A 17,741-nucleotide genomic window follows, 5' to 3' on the forward strand; every position below is an offset into this window, starting at 1 on the left:
GTGGAAAGGCCCTCTCTGGTGCACAGGTAATCTGAAAGGCCAGGAGTTCAGCCAACATTCATGGGATCAGTACCTAAAAATGATGGCAGCTCACAATGTTACCCCACACACCACTGCTTGTTCCAACTCCTCTCCAGGCCTCACAGCACATATAAACTCAAGTGGGCTTCACCCACTTCAGGGTAAGGTCACAGAGCTTTGCTTAGGTTGCGTTTCATTGGCGGTTTATGTTAAAACCGGCCAACCTTGCTCTGAAGTGCTACCAGCGCTGCCGCAAACCAGTAACGCCCAGCAGAGACACAGAAATGGGCAGCTGAGAGCACTAACCGCTGAAACCGCTCCAAAGTCCCGTCTGACTGTGGCCATGCAGAGATGTCACAGGAACAGAGCAAAAAGGCTTTGAACACCTCATAACCACACGATCGCGTAATTGTTGTTACAGAACGGGCTCTGGTTTTGATCAGTTTTATTATTTGAAATCGAGCTCCGTTGTGATCGACATTGAACATACACATCGCAAGATACAGCTCTTGCCCCACAGAACATACTACACACACACACGCGCGCGCGCGAGTTATGCATATAGTGGGGTACGTACCATAACATATATTCTTCCCTATCAGTGAGGGAGAAAGATTAGACTATTAAATATGCACACACAAAAGACTGCAAGAAGTAAAACAGAGGCAGAAGGCTGAGAAGTGGTGGAACACTGAACATAATTATCAGCCCCAGTTCATTAGCCTATTACCAGACCACCATCACGCTCTGCTGTGCACAGAGAAGGGCTTGCAGACCAGCACGACCAGATTCCTTACTGTGTCTGCTGGGTGTTACTCGTACGGCAGCAGTTTGGCTACGATTACACGCATTGTAGCTTGTTTTTCATAGTATCTGTCTTCATAGCACATATTCACACAGTTATTTAATACACTCGCTACTCCTACTCTCGGTTCTGCTTTCCACTGCACAATATGCTCCACCTCTATGTACGGAATTTTTATTTCCATCAATGGAATGTAGGAAAGGAATATAAAATAGGCCATAAAGAACCGCAGTGTTGCTTAGAGACAAAAGTCTTGCTCAGGGTGCATAGCTTTCATCAGGGGGAGCAGGAAGCGCAAACATGATGTCAGAGTTACAAAGATTATCTGTATAAATTGTGTTATCATTTAGCCCAAACAAACAGTGAGGAAAGGATAACCCCCCCTTTGAAGACAATAAATAGTTACTAAGTCTGACTTCTAATGTAAGCCATTTTCAGTAAAACGCAAGATATGTACAATGGTTGGTCAGCAATGAAACTCCGTTCTAACAGCCAAAAGTCAAAAGCAGCTATAAATACAGACCTCAATCTTTTCAAGAATCCCTTAACAAAGTCTATAAAACTGATCATATCTTCAGGCCTAACTCAAGTGCAAATTTTTACTCAGAAATAAGTTAACAGCCCTGCGAGTATTACCTGGAGACCAGTACAGGAACAAAGAACGAGAATACAGAGTAGTGGTTCGAATCCTACCATCGTGGAATATGAATTACATTGCATTTAGAATAAACAATTAATGAGACAGCAGAAGGCTCAGCTACATGTCCATTTTTCTGAGAGAGAAACAATTTCCAGAAGCGGTCAGAGTGGGATAAAGAAACACTGCATCATTCCTTTTAACACAACAGAAATGGTCTTTGATTATTTAAAAGCCAATTGCAAAGATCTGTCTTCAAAACCTCCTATTGGAGGTTTAATAGCAAAGAGGTGCAAGTACACTTACCAGCAACACTACAGTAAAGTAAAGACTTTTGTTTTAACAAAATCTATATTTATACGATTACATTTCCTATGGTTGAGGGCAGCTGTAATTAATGGATTTCCCTCCTTCCCCTAATGCAGTCATTTGTCAATTTAAACACAGAGTGTCCAATCAATTTTGATGTATTTAGTAAGCAATTTGTCAAAGAGTACTGCATGCCAGTTAATATATTAATTCTTGTCATTGGCCTGCTTCTGACAACTGCAGGTCGCCTCCATAAAATTGGGCCTGATGAGCCAAAACTCTTGCCTGGAATGTGAAGGTGCCCTTTCCAGAGCCAGGGGAGAGAAATCATATGTCATGTTATTCCATACCTTTTTTGGGCAGTTTGTGGTCTGATTTTGAGGGATTTTTCATTAACGTGTCAATTGTCTACGTTTCGGGTGTCTCAACTACAGTCTATTATTCCTCCAGTGCAATGAAAAAGTGAATTCAGAGAGGAGAGGTAAGGAAGAAAGGAAATAAGAAGTATGAAATGAGGAGGTAAGACTTTCTGCCATTGTGCAGAGTCACCTATTTTCACTGCAAAAAAAAAAAAAGACATGTACCACGCACATGTCTGTATTAATTCAAGCATGCAAAAATGGAAGGTACAGAAGTCAGACAGAGGAAACATGACTTAAGACAATCAAATACGTAAGACTTTGGGTTATGACAGTAGAGAGAAAAGTATTCATTAGAAAAAAAAACCTTGAACACAAACAGGTGATTGTCATGGACATGAAAAGCACGTCTTAGCAGCACGCCTCCACTGTTTGTACTACCGGAGAAGCATCTTAATTCCTGAGTACTAAACAGCGGGAAGTAAGCAGCATTTAAAGAGTAATGACAAAACTTAGCAATTCCCTGAAGGACGCCAAGTCCTTTACAGCGCAAGTGCCTGTGGACACCAGAAACCCCGCTATGTACACATGCAGTGCCTCGCACAGCTCTCCTCCCACTGGCAGGCCTGCTATGACAGTCTAACTACACCAGGTGATGGTATTTACATTACAGGAAAAACACCTAGGAAGAATACAACATGACTTACATTTCCTTCCTCTGTTGTGATTAGATTTAGGAGTTGCTTGGAACACAGGCAAATAAAGGGGGGATACTAGAGACACAAATAAGGTCAAATATTATATATTAAGTCTTGACAAGGGTAGGAGAGAAACACCAGCACCTAACACCAAGGACTGACGACCTGAGGATCGTAATACATCCAGGGCTTTGCAGGATGAACTCTTATGGAAGCAAAAGTAAGTCTGAAATCTGCTCCGTCAGAAGGCGAGGAGATTCTCGCGACTGGTTATTTTTACCCTAATCAACTGCAAAAAGCCTGAAACAGTTAGGAGCAGGATACCAACGCTTCCTGCGGGCCGGCAGGTTGTGGAATTTAACACGCAAGTTCACTTTCAAGCTATAAACTTACAGAAAGTTTCTATCTCTCTCCCTATCTCTCCTGAATCTCTCCTTACCCACTTTCTCACCTCTCTGCACCAGCCACGGCCGTGATAAAGTGCTCAGGTAGATACGAACTGCATATTCTGATCCAGGTTTCTGCAGCAGATGTCACAGATGACCTCAAAGCAACAAAACAGCTGCGCTAATCCACTTACAAATACCCCTGGGATAAAGGTCTTGGACACTTGTTGTACAAAATATTTCTTCAAACAATGGTTCCTTGTTACTTCCTTATTAGCGTGAACATAACTTTAAGATTCTTTAAAAATATTAAATGCTGAACTGTGTGTAAATAACTAAATGCAGTATTTTTAGAGTATTCACTGTTTACCACAAGAACTGACTGGCCTGCTTTATACTTTTCAGAGACTAAGGAAGATTTTGGCCCTGTGTTTTGGCATCAAACTGCACGTTTATGAAAACCTGCACAGTGTAGCCCTCTAACCAGACCGCCAGACGTTTCATTGTTCTGCCCGTCTGCTGACAGAGGTACTCTGTGCTAAAAAGCACACTGAGTATTTTTCAATGACCCAAGGGGCAAAGGTCACTTATTATAAATGGATAATGAGACCGAATGCAATGTTCTGAGTGTGGACAAAGAAAGGCTCTATCCATACCCCCTTGTGACTTGGTCATTCAGGCTTTTATTTCCCCTGCGCACTTAATGGAGCCAAACAATTGGCAGAAATGCTATACAGAAACTGAGAGAAACTGCTGTATTCTACCTCTGATGGACAGATACAAATAGTGACCCTGAAACGGCGCCAGAATTCCTCTTACCACTAACGTGGCAGACAGATGTAACATTCACCTTAAACCCCTATTTAGCCATTTGCTGGCAATTAAACTTACTGACGGAAGTGATAGCACATCAAACCGCAGGCTTCAGCTAACGTCAACCCATTACATTGCTGCAGGTAAGCAGAGCCAGATAACTTTGTTTCAGCTTGTATTTAACGGGGGGAAGCTAACAGGTGTCTTGGACTCTCTTCTGTGAATCCTGGTTTGACTCCATTTTTTTCAGAAACTTCACTGAGTACCTTGAGATAGAATAACCCCAGAAGACAAATAAAACTTCAAAGAAGATCAGATCTACACAGTTTTCTCTGCTAATGCCATTATTACTATGTTCTCTGCATTAATTTTTTGCCTTTGGTCTTCATCATTCTGTTTTTCTTTACATTCCACACCCATCTTAATGAATTTGTATTATGTGAATTAAAACCTGAATTAAAATTCTTCACTGTAATTCAAACAATACAAATTCATTATTTTGTTGGAATTTAGCTACCACTCATTCTCCTTCCTTTAAAAAGTTTCCTGTACAAAAACATTTCAGCCGCGTAGCATTTGAGCTGTTAGTGAAACACACAGAGTGAACCACATCCATCCCCGATTTCAGTGTGTGGGATAAATGTGAGGTCTGATGCCCACAGAAGAGCTTTTGTTCAGACCATATCTATGCAATATGTTGCTTTTAATTTCAACAGAAACTAAAAAGCAGACAAACTACTTTTAGAAAGTGTCCCAAACTCTCCAGAGAGCACTCTCTGCTCTTGGACCCATCCTGCAGTAACTACATACTACAGTCAATCATTTATATACTTATACGCTTGATAACATGCAGGGGAAGTAGCTGAAACCAATGTGGATGATAAAGATGTCTTCAAGTAGAGCAGCAAATTTGGGGAGGGTGAGGTGGGGGAAGAAATCTGGCCCAAAGAGGCAAGCTGCAAGGATTCACAAACATAGGCAGTGTTTGTGAACTAAAGCTAGTTTTGGAGATTGTTTCAAGACTACTCAGTATTGCTGCTTTCCCTGAGGACACTACGTTTCATAGTCTGGTTAGATAATTCTGCAAAGCAACAGCCTTGACAGCCCTAAAGAACAATAAATGCACATGGCAATGGACAGTTTCCTTTTACACTAATGCTTTGTCTTTACACAGATATTTTAACTACGAACAGGCCAAGAGGATTATACATTAAAGTGCTGGGAAAGGGTCTTAACTCCACCTCCTCGGTGGCAGGAAACAGTTTGTATTTTTCCTTGCAAACACGTCTAGCTAAACATGACTTACCAAAACACTGCAGTTTCTGTGAATAAGCTTGTTTGCATTTTTATCTCCTTATCATAAAAATTATTTAATGTCAGCAGCAGCAACAGGTGCATAAGCAGTGGATAAAAATATAATTATCTAAATGAATTATCAACATCAGCAGACGATGTGGCAGCAGTTACCTTGAACTACAATATAAAATAACACCTATGCTCTATGGCTAATAGCGTCTATTAAAGGCTTTTATATAAATTACAAATATATTGGCTGACCTGGTTGTAGTCAATGCTTAAAAATATTTATATGAAAAATTAAGTATAGGCTTGCACACCTAGTTTTAGACATACTCATTTGAAAATAGTGATCTGTATTTGTAGAGTAAAATATTATACAACCAAAATACATCCTTGCAACGACCTTTTATCTCAAAACAGAACTCACATACCTATAAGTGAAAGTAAAATAATGCAGGAATTGAGAAAAAAATTCCAGCCAAAAGGCACATCTAACACAGTGTTGTGCGCTATTAATTACTTTTTCATATTCTTTTTCTACCTTGTGAGTTTTCGTCCTTTTTCTGTGCAGCGTGGAAAAAAGAAGACCCTAACTTTTTTAGGTGTCCACAGCATTTTGAGCTGGGAGCACACCGACAGATGGACAGGTAGAAGCAACAGATCTGATCTGGCGCCAACGTTGCTTTTCCCAGTCACATTCAGACATGCTGCCTTTTGGCCCAGATGTCCACTTTCTGCATTTTAAAACACCTGCGTCACGTAACATGCTGGCGTAAGCTGCACTGACAACCGTGCAGAGGGTGTTGTTTCCCCCTGAGTACCTTTACATATGCCAAGTTGTTCCCTTGTGAAACTTTGACTGTTATATCACTTTGGTCTTGACTACACCCTGGACAAAAAAGGAGCGACTTGCTACTCACTGTTGGTATTCTCTCTTTTGAATTGCCAAAATAAAAAATAACATAAATACTCATTTATCTATAAAAACAATATAAATATATAGGGGTTTATATATGTATAATATACATATATCTATACCTATAGATACATAAATGTTTTTGAATATGCAACGCCATGCATGTTGGCTCCCTGTGAGCGACGTGGCTGGATGAAACACAGGACGAGGCAGGTGGGCAGCCGTCCCTGGAAGCGATGCCAAGGCTCCTGAGGGAAGCAGCTGTCTGAGACTCTGGCTGGAAGTAGCCCAGCAATCAGGAGTTCCAGGGGAGAGGGAAAATGCAGATGCACTCACTTGTCACTGAGTATTGAATTCACGAGAGGAAATGGCTAAAAGCATGAGAAGAAATGAGGTGAAGAAACCCTGAAGACTATAGGGGATCTAGTGGGTCACACTTTCAAGGCCTGCCAAGCACTCACATTTTGGCTATATGACAGCTGCACAACTTTGATTCGCATCAAAAAGAAAGTATATTTGCTACTCTACCATTACTAATACAGTTGGTTACATGAAGCCCTGTTCTAGGGTAGAACATGTACCGAAATAAACGCAGGTTGAAAAACCAACTCGGAAAGTCACACTCGGCTTACAATGCCCACGTAAGACAAGACAAAGAGTTGTCACAAAGTACTTACAGCCAGCAAGAAGATACTGGTAGTACTGTACGGCATCTGCAGCCAGGAGCAGTGGATGGTTTGCATTAAATGGTGGTTGGAGTTCATTCCACTGAGGAGTTCTGAGGTAAAACACAAGACTATTAATATTTAAGCTAATACAGAGAACGTAAATCAGTGTTTCTGTCATCACATGTAATTATCTATACAAGCTCACAAAATGTTTGTAATTATTTAAATTAGCTTGTTCAAACACTGCGATTCACCACAGGCAGTTGAGCAGCATGACTGAATCATGCAGATTGAGAGGCAAAGACAATACTTGTTTGTTGACTGCAGCATGTATTGCGCAAAAGAATGATGAAGGCGGTTTAGATTAAGTTGGTAAATACGTTTAGGACCATTGTATGTCACGCTAACGTTATATAAACACACAACAGAAGCTGGGGAACTTTTTTGTTCTGTTAACTAGCATTGGTTTTATACTGTAAAGTCATTGAGCATTTACAAACTGTGAAAATAAAGCTGTGTAAAGTTATGGACTATTGATCCAATTAGAATTTTCAATTCCATTACAACCTACTCATTTCAACAATAATGGTCTAGAAGTCTGTGTTGTAATTTTAATTAGGGTGGGCCATTCCTAAATAGCTTGGTATATCAAGTATTGATCAATCTAGTCCAGCCATAAGCAGCACTAAGGAATACAGGAGACAAGAAAAATCGATAGCAAAATATTTTAAAACGTCAAAAGCACTGACAACACTTTCTCATCAATTTTTGTTTACTTTCTTCCACATGTCAGGAATAATTTCTTCAACTGTCTTAAGAAATGCTACCTTCAGCTACTTAAGAAGATAACTCGCCTGATTCTTTGCAATGCTTCATCGTGGAAACCTCACTCATGTCTCGTGGCAGAATTCTGTACTTTAACACTATTAAAATAATTGTTTCTAGTCCTTATATAAAAAGCTGAATTACAATCTGATCATTGCAAATCACTGATTGATAAGGATCTCTATTGATCCATTAACATGTCCATGTAGCTGCACGCCTACGGAAGTATTCAAATGGTTAGCTCCCATTCAGAAATGTAAACACATACACAACTATATGAAAAGGTAGGCTTGAATTTGCTGTTGAGAGTCCTCTCTTCCAAAGAAGAACTTCAAGCGTCTTAAAGGTAAACTTTAAGATAAAAATATAGGTGAAAACCATGATGCAGTTCATTCACCCCTTCCACACACACACACAAAATAAGCTCACAATCATTTTTGGGACAAAAAGAAGAAGAAAAAGTAGAAAGAATGAGCTACCTAACCAAAGTCCAGCTGGCTCTTGGGCATGTCATCATTTCCAGAGGTGTGTCATCACTAATCTTCGGGGCGGTGCTGAGCGGACGTGGTTCCAATACGTGCTCCACCAGGCTACCGTAACAACTTATAATATACAATGACTCCACTACAAACTGTTTTGATTGATCTGTTTGCAAGAAGACAGAAAATCTTACTGGAATAGCACAGCAGAAACAGAAAAAAGCCCTTATAGAAAGACCCTTTGTTCTTTTTAGTCTCTTGCCTTTATATGCTTTATATGCTTGCGGCCAAAATTGTGAATTAGAAGTGGAAGGGCTGGAGAGACAAAGACCCAATTTTCCCCCTCGTTTCAAAAATATACGTGTAACTCGCATAAGAGAAGGTGGAACAGAGTTTCTCGCCAGGGTGTGTTGAGGTCATTACACATTGCCAAGCATATGACTGTACATTTGCTTTAGCAAGGGCATCTCACCTTTACCTCACAGCTTTTTCAGTGCAGCTTCAACACAGTATTGTTGGATTGAACTATCAAGTTTGTCTTCTGTCATTATATCATAATAAAAGACCAATGATTTATTTCACTAATTAAAATGTCTTGTAAATGGTCCTATTCACCAAAAGCACCCCAAGCATGTTCCCAAATATCTCCATTGTTACTGAGGCGAAGGAAGAAAATCTACAGGTAAGCACCATCTGCTCAGAAGTTATCACAAAGTGAGAAAACAAAACAGAGAATTTAAATTTAAATGCAAGTCCTATTTTTGTAATATACCAACCTTTTTCTCTTTTCAGACCGGGATTGTTTGCAAACCATGACCTTGATGATCCAAAGACTGCAGCGACACAAAACTCTCCTCCCACAGACTTACTGGGTGAAATCTGTGGAGCCGGTTTGGATTTGCTTAAAGAAAGAACAAAATAAAATTATGAAAGTTAACTCTCAAAAATTAAGATGTCCCTTGCTTAGTACTCATTCTAAGGTGCTAATTCAGAAGTGGTGAATATCTGCAGTTCCCGTAAGATTTAGCAGGTTTTACAGATGCTCAGTGTTTCTCGATAATAGGGTCCCAAATTCCCCTTGATCACTGAACTCATTAACTCATTAACAAGAACAGCACCGGCTCATAATGGAGAATTAGTTGGACTGTTTAAAAGACCCAATATTGAATATTTGCATTCAATAGAAACAACTTCCGAAGTGAATACAAACATTTAAAATTGTATGTCCTTTGGGAATGAAAATATAGATTCTGAGTCAGTCATTCTAAGTGGTTGATATTTTCTTGCATTTTCAAAAGAAACTTCCAAATAACACTAACATTGACTGCTGATCAGTTGTAACTCAGCACAGTCCTGATGCCATTGAAACTGGTAGGATATGTGTGACATGGGAAAAAGGGTAAGAGGGAAACACATGCGGAGGGTACAAGGAAAGGTAAACAACACATATGCTCATGAGCTACATGTTAGAACAAATTAGTAATTATATCATGTAAAAAGAGATTAAGACACATTCTCCTCTGAAACACCACAATGTGCATGTAGCAGATACAGCAGCTTATAATTATGTTTTGTTGGAACATCATTTACTGTTCCTCCTTACATCACGTAACATCATGCTTTGGATAAACTCAAAGCTATTTTTCAGGGCACTGCCCATTTCCTCCATTCATTAAACCAGGATTTCACCCCTTCCTTGAGAAGAAAGCTGTCTGAGAAGCTCACGCAGGATTCCTCCCTCTCCAAGTTACCTTTTTTCCAGTCTTTTTAATTGGATTATTTTGTATTTCTCTACTCAATTTCACTGCTCCCTTCTCTTTCTACCTCTCCCTCCTTTCCTTTATTCTTCCATTAATTTCTTGTCCCACATTATATCAGCCTGTGATTACACCATCACATTAACTTGGTCATTTTTAAGTTACGATCTTCAAATCTAAGAAGCGTGTGTGTGCATATATGCGCGTGCATACAAATTATTGCAGTATTATGATGGAATTAAGCAGCAGAAAAATATTTTAAATCAGCAGAAAGCAATTCAAACACTACACATAATTATAATGGCACTTAATTCATACTACTATTTTTTGGTAATGACAAATTACTTGTATAGAGGCAAAGTGATTCAACAGAATGAACCAATAGGGACATTAAAGCAGAAACAGATTATGAATCAATATAATGTAAAAATAACATAAGAAAAGAGAGCTAAAGCAAAATTACTCTACAAGCTGGGCTTCTCTAAAACTCCTGCACCTACCTGCAGAGACTGCCCCTCTCCAAAGACCTTCGTCTTGGTCCCTTACAGCTCAGCCCTGATCTCACAGAAATAAGTGGCAAAACTCGCACTGATTTCAAACACTTCGATTTCCTTCCAACAACTAGCTGTAGTAAGTGACACGTGGAAACTACGGCAGATGGCTAAAAACACACAGCCTCCATCATAACTGTCACGCAACTTGAAACACTAAAATTGCCTTCAACTTGAACTCACTTAAAGCAGCAAATACTTTTTGCATAGCATACGAGAAATTAAGTCATTTATGAGAACAGGAGGAATGACTAATTGTTTGCACTCGCACTGTATTTTCAGCCAGGTTTCTGAAAGGGATTTACAGAAGGTGTAAGTGAGCTTCCCAACACCTTGTGCCGTATTACTCTGCCAGTCTTACAGATGGACCCACTGAAGCACTGAGGGGCTGAGCTACTTGCCATAAATCCCGCGCACGGCAAGCCTACGGTCAGAAGGGGAAAGATAATAATTAAAAAAAGACCTTTCAAAAGGCATTCCATCACACCGACCAGAGTCAGTGGAAAGATTCAGACAAACTTTCAAGGACTTAGATCACTCCTGGAGCTCTCGTACATGCAGGAAGAGCTAGAACGTCCCAAAAGAGCAACTGCAATTTATAGTCAGTAACTTTGATATTGAACCACCACAAAACACTTAATCTCCAACTGTTAAAACTACAGCGACAGACTACTGGGTCAGAAATCCGTGTTCCAAAAAGTTCCTGACTATAAAGATATTACATTGCTTGCAGCGACACCTCACGATCTGTATTAGGATATTTAAATTGCTATTAACATATTAAGTATTTATTAGCTGCTCAGAAAAATTCAGAATAGATTTCTTTCACTTTGAAATAGTCAGATGTCACAAAACCAGTATTTTTAATTACTGTAACAAACTGTGTATCGATAACTACTTCTAGCTCTCACTTTCCAAATATTCATGCACTAATATTCCTTCAGAAATGGAAATGGAAATGTATGCACTAATTAGAGTCCTGTTACTTACTGATCTATACGTCAATCAATAAATGATTGCTTTCAATGTAGAACACGATTGTTCAGAAGGAGTGTGCTACCCATCAGTCAATAGAAAGCAAACTACGAGTACAGATATGACTCAGCCATATTCACTTCCTCTTCTAAACTCTTGAAAAGAGAATCTGTCTATACTATCTCAATATTCTTAACATTCTGGGTTTTTACTCAACACAATCTGAGGTTATTAAAGCAATTTAAAATGGAAAAAATTAGGAGCAAATGCTATTCTCGATCACAAACTGGGGTAGACTTCTACAGAGACGTAACTACAGAGACTTCAACTGGTTCTTCAAGCCCTTAAGCAGAAGGGCACGCTGCACTCTAACAACATATTTTTGCCGGGTTCTCCACACTCTTCCTCCCAAAGACCTATCCTCAACTAAATACAGTTATGAACAACCTTAGAGGAAATGGTCTAAGCTATGTTCTATTTACACCACATCTTGAAGATGTACATCTTTCAAGGCATGCATTTAAGTGTTGGTTTCAGTGCCAAAACATTTTCCCTTGGAGAATGATGTTTTGTAGACAGAAAGAGCAGACCTTGTAAAACACGATTACTCATGTGGTTAAACTTAGTCCTGCTAAAAAATAAAGACAAACAAAAAAAAAATGACTAGTGCATGATACTGCTTTAGTCATATTTCTGAAAAAACCGCCGAGATGCCAATAAGTCTGTTCTGAAAACCATCGTAACTCAGGAATCTTTCCTTTTACCACCATTTTCCTTTATCCCTGAGTTTTCATCAACACATTCCAACTCAAATTTCTTTCTTTCAGTAAACCTCAAAAGCCCAGTTATTTTCAGTAAGAGTAATGCCATTAGAAAAATATATTTTCATGTCATTGTGATATTTTAACAACTTAGAAACTATAAATCCCCCTTATTATGTAGATGCGAACACCCTCTCAGCTTTATAAATGATAACAAAACAATAATGTTGAAGGTAGGTGGTGAATGACTTGTTTCTGCTATGAACTCCTGCTCTTTACTTGCTCTTAGCCTGTCAGCACCTCATAAATTATTCCGAGAACTGAAATCAAGGCACATTTGGCCTCATTTTTGAAAACAGCTAATTTAAAAGAATCTTCACAATCTGGTAACTTTAAAAAGATTGTACCATATTTTTACCGAAAGGGGTTGCGATGCAGGAAGTGCAGGTTGTTGGGAATCAACACTGAAAACAAGAAAGCGAAGCTAATGGGACCAAACCAGTCATCCTTGTAATTTCAGTCTTCCACAGTGAGAAACAACAGCACTATATTTAAGATGTAAGGAGGATGAAAAGGCAGTGTACTTCTTCCTGTCTGGGTCTACCCGGCTGTGTAACTACACCAAGAATTCAATGAGACACAGCAGTATTTTCACCCCAGTTGTATCTGCGCAGAGACCTACAGCAGGAGTACAATAGTAATAAAAACCCCTTTCAACTACATAGTTCTTTTTCCACTATAAATTTAATAAGAGCCGCGCCTCCACTGAAGACCACGTTCATGTCATTTCAGTTACCAACAGCTGACATTCACCCACCTCAGCGAAGTCAATGACAGTCACCTGCCGAAAGTCAAGTTAATCCTGAACTCCAGCTAAATACCACAAAATTTAGGGAAATTTGTTTTGTTGATGAAAATTAACTTCTCTAACAGAATTTTGGAGGATTATTTCCATTTTAAACACAGAAGCACTGCGACGTACATGTATACATGTCCAATGAAAAACATACACGAGCATTTTCTACTGAAATGGCACAAAAAGCGATGGGAGCAAACTAAAGAAGAAAATTAAGACATCACTTTGTCAGATCTTAAAAAAATTTTTAAAAAAAGAGTCTCAGCAATAGCAGGCAAGTTCTTTCATGTTGACAATGTAATACAAAAAGATTAAGAGCTACTGAAACAATTCAGTGCTACCCCTTGTTGACTTCTGTAATGAATTAAACTCTGTCGTAACCTCTGGAAATGCATTGTGTTAGTTTTTAGAAAAATCGTAACTAATGACAATATCCTAACTAGTTTTTGGTTTTTTATTATTATTCATTTTTCTACTTTATGTAAGAAAGAATCAATAAGTATTAATACCATTAAAATATTTTGAAAACCATAGGCAACTATGAAAACTGGAGGCTACCCAGTACAGCGATGGAGTGCTCCTCAAACAGCTTTATGTATCATAAAATATTGCCGGCTCTTAAATTGGTCTTTAAGTTCATAGTCAAATAAATGACATGACTTTAAAAGAAATAAATTGCATATATATGATATGAAGGAACCGCTTTACAAATTCAAATAGTATCAATCAAATAGAAAGTGTCTGCAAAGATTGAGAATCACATTGGTTTTGTATTCCCAACGAACAGGTTTCAAATACATCAGATTCATAACAACAAAAGCACTTATCCACAACTCCACAGCTAAACCCGCTGAAATGGAAACAGACATGCTTTTGAAGGTTAAAATTTTATCTAGACTACATAAGCAGCAACAAAAGTATCAGGAAAAAAATATTGCATGAAATTTGCAATTACACATAAAATTACTGAAAAAGCTCGTCTGTCTCAAAATACATACATTTTAATTAATTTATCATTGTGCCTAAAACAAGAAAATGGAGACATGTTTCCAGTTGTCAAGTCATGAATAAAGCAAGAGAAAGCAAGAAAAGAAATGGTAGGTTCCTTTATTGGCCAGGCAGTAAGCTGTCAAATCTCCATTCTTTTTTTACATAATTTTAGGTCTCATTAAGACCTTAATGGAAACAACATGATTTCTTCCCCCACCCAAAGCGTGTTTTTTATCCTAATTTCTCTGTAGGCTAGTAAAGACCATATTTTTGAGCTAGCAATGGCATTAAACAAACCACAAGAGAGTCTTGTGAAAGACAGGCAACAATTTTTGAGTCTATTTCATATATCCCCCTCTTTAATCTAGGCCTTTTAATCTTGCCTCAATCTAAAATCATTTCTGGCTGACAAGCGTCTCTGCTGCTTCATGCAGGGCGTGACTGAAACATCCATTTGCTAAGACAATCCACTTTCAAAACTCTTCTTCCAGAACCCTTTCAGTTCTTAGATCACCATCAGACAAAATACTTAGGTGCATCATAAACTACATTTAGAAATGGTTCTTAGGAAGACTACTTCAGTAGCCAGGTATTCTCTAGGAACAAGGCAAGGTCACCTTCTTTCCTTTAATGCCATATTTAGTGCCATCGCTTTTCCTGTCTCCGGTATAGCTCCCGTATTCCCCATCCGCTGTCCTCTGCCATTCTGTTAAGAACCCTGTAGCCTAACAAAGCTCTTAAGAAGTTCTCTCTGCTGAAGAAAGTATTTTGACACAGACTTAAGGGGGTGATATACGTGGAACAAACTTCAAGTAGTAGAAACAAGAGCTACATACAACTATTCTAACAGATACTGATAGATATAAGCTAGTCAGTATCCTTAGCTAAAGTTAAAAAGCCCAAACAAACCCAAAAAACTCCTAGTTGAGAGCTTCTAAGTTTTCTAAGAAAGTTGTACCGTGTTCAAAATTCTTCCATTCTTGTTGCCTAGATCTTCAACCACCTAACCCCCATTCTGTTATAAAAAGGTGACTGGAGGTTATGTAGCACTGGAGGTTATGCAGCACTGGAGGAATACAGAACCAAGCTCCGACACAGGGAACCTTGATAACACTTGTTTTTCCTTCTGTCTGTATTTTTGTAATGTGCTGCAATTTTACATATTAAAAGCAAAACCTCTTATTATTTCAAATAACCTGATTTTAACAGAACTGTGGCTTATTTTTTACCTCCAGTGTGATAAGCTTAATTTTTCATTTCGCAATGCCTGTGTGACTTGCTTCATCTCTCTTACTGCAGGACTTTACTGACTACTCACTGCTAATCTGGCTTATTTTCGAGAGGTCACCATCGATGCTTTCTGTCTGTAAGCAACTTAGTGCTACAATAATAAAGGAAGCTATATAGAAAAAAACAAAAAGAGGCTTGTTTTGGAAAGATATTGTGACAAGTTTTGCCCACTGGGAAATAATTTATTTTTTCAACTTCTCTGCTACTTAAAAATTAAATGCCCTCTCAAAGGTAAAAAAGAAGAAACGAAAGAGAACGCATTCCTTCGACAATGCTCGATGGTGAACATGCATCCATAGTTTAAAAGTGAAATTATGCAGTGCTTCCACCTATGGATCAGCCATGCAATAAACAAATTACAAAAAAAAAAAAATTCCAAAATTAAAAAGTCTAAGCACAGAGTTATTTTCAGTGAGGACAGCAAATGAATTATAGGCATGCTGGGTTTGAACTGGGAACTCACCATGGAGCTTTTATGGAAAAACATCCTGCTCCAAACAGGTAAGGTCTTCACGTAAAGGGGAAAAATGCACAGAAATTAGATGAAAACTCAATCACCAACAAGTACACTGTATATCATGCTATTAAGATTTATGCAGAAGGTAAACAAAATAATTTTTTATAACCACTCATGATGCCCTGAAAGAGATGTAGACCTCTAATGTAACCGCATGCTGGCGCTCACAGGCACAACGGCTCACGTGAACAGTCCCGCTGACAACGCAACCGCCCACAGAAGCAGGAGCTGACGGGGTAGGCTCTCCATGCACAACGGCTGGGACAAACGTAAGGCATCAGTTGCAAGCAGGATTTAACGTTATAATTCAAGGTGAACACAGTTTAGGTCTCCTTCCTGAAATCTCCTGACAAATCTGAGGCAAAAGCAGTCAAGAGCCTTAAACAGGTATTAAGGTCAAAACTAACAGAAAAAGTAAATTAGCATCAAAAGCAACAAATACGTGGGTGTTTTCATGGAACGCTGAAGGGCTGAGCGGGACAGTTTTACAAATTTACTGAAAAGAGGCAAGTCCTAAGTAAAAACAACAAGTACAAGCACAACCTTTTCGAGAAAATTACTCAGCCCTTTTTCTGGGACAGAAACACGCTATTAAATGAAAAATCTTTAGCAAGTGTACGGCACAGCAATCTTATTCCCCGCCTTACAAGCTTGCATGGAATGCAGGAAAGAGAACCCTAACTTATGTTCAAAATAACCTGCTTAATGTTTTTGGCCACTCAGCAATTTATCTACACCATGATTTTGTTGTTGGTGGCGTTTTGTTCAAATATTTTGCACGGCCTCTACTTTTTAAAGTGGTGTCACACCCCATTAATTTTAGTGCATTTTTAACGGGTATCTCCCTTGTTCTTTATATCGCCCTTGAAAAAGCCATCGCCATACTAACATTTGCATAAATCCTGAAAAGGAGGAACAGGAGGTAAATTTGGAGCTACTCACACGCTCAAGGCTTCTTTGATTCTCATTTGGGATGTAACACCACCCACAAAATTGCTGAATAATTGATGTTGTAAATGCCAATGTGCCATTTTTGTTTTTATACTCTGACTCAGCAATAAATTCTGGCTAGTTGAAACAAGTGAAATATTCTCAGGCAATCAACTAACAGAAAAGGTCTATAATAGAAAGATGTATAAAGCACTTGGCCATATGCCTACACAATTAGAAGGATACCAGCCTGATAAAAAAGAATTCTGTGAACTAAATTTGACATGAGCACAACATCAGTGAATGAAGACATCCCCTTAAAAAAACATTTAGGTGAAGGCATAAACCTAAGACATATATTCTTTGACATGCAAAGATGTAAAAATCCAATAAAGAATAGAATATTGAAGGAAAAAAAAAAAGCAATCCTCTTTTTTATTAGTAATACAGGCCAAAAAACATACCAACGATCTTTTGAACTCTGTATAAGCCTTCAACTGTTTGTATTTAAATAAATGTTGGGTTAACACTCTGTGGGAGAGCGCTCATTTGGTACAACCAGCTGCCTTTCTAGACATAATATATCACCTCTGAACAGTGATAAAACCCAATTAAATAGTATGAACAGTATGAATTGTACGATCTCCTACATGCTCAACACATGAAGTCCCTGAGTCCAAGACCACCCTAACAGCTCAGGAGAAGATTAGCCCAGCACTATAGCACTGTTTAAATACTAAGTCTTCTGCATAACCCATAGCCAATGGAATTCAAAACCCAGAATGTATCTAGTCCAACTTTGAAGAGTCACTGGAGAGTGGTCAAATCTGATGGGGAGCTTAGGATTTCTAAATTATGATCCTGCATGTTTTGGCAAGTATTTTTTTTCCCTTGCCTCA

At 38.7% G+C, this 17,741-nt stretch overlaps 1 protein-coding gene across 11 annotated transcripts in view; it reads right to left on the reverse strand.

The window, feature by feature from the left end:
* Positions 1-17,741, reverse strand: part of BCAS3 (BCAS3 microtubule associated cell migration factor) — a 370,473-nt gene that overhangs the window by 209,470 nt on the left and 143,262 nt on the right. For 10 of the 11 annotated variants that reach the window (XM_075113182.1, XM_075113180.1, XM_075113185.1 and 7 more), the window contains 3 exons: positions 8,992-9,116; positions 8,216-8,381; positions 6,921-7,021 (listed from right to left, as the gene is read on the reverse strand). In XM_075113182.1, the coding sequence (XP_074969283.1) occupies positions 6,921-7,021; positions 8,216-8,381; positions 8,992-9,116 (392 nt within the window). Of the gene's footprint in view, positions 1-6,920; positions 7,022-8,215; positions 8,382-8,991; positions 9,117-15,858; positions 15,904-17,741 lie in introns of all 11 variants that reach the window. The other variant, XM_075113190.1, reaches the window with a different exon arrangement.

The sequence above is a fragment of the Phalacrocorax aristotelis genome, chromosome 18 (assembly GCF_949628215.1).
Source record: "Phalacrocorax aristotelis chromosome 18, bGulAri2.1, whole genome shotgun sequence".
Lineage (NCBI taxonomy): Eukaryota > Metazoa > Chordata > Aves > Suliformes > Phalacrocoracidae > Phalacrocorax > Phalacrocorax aristotelis.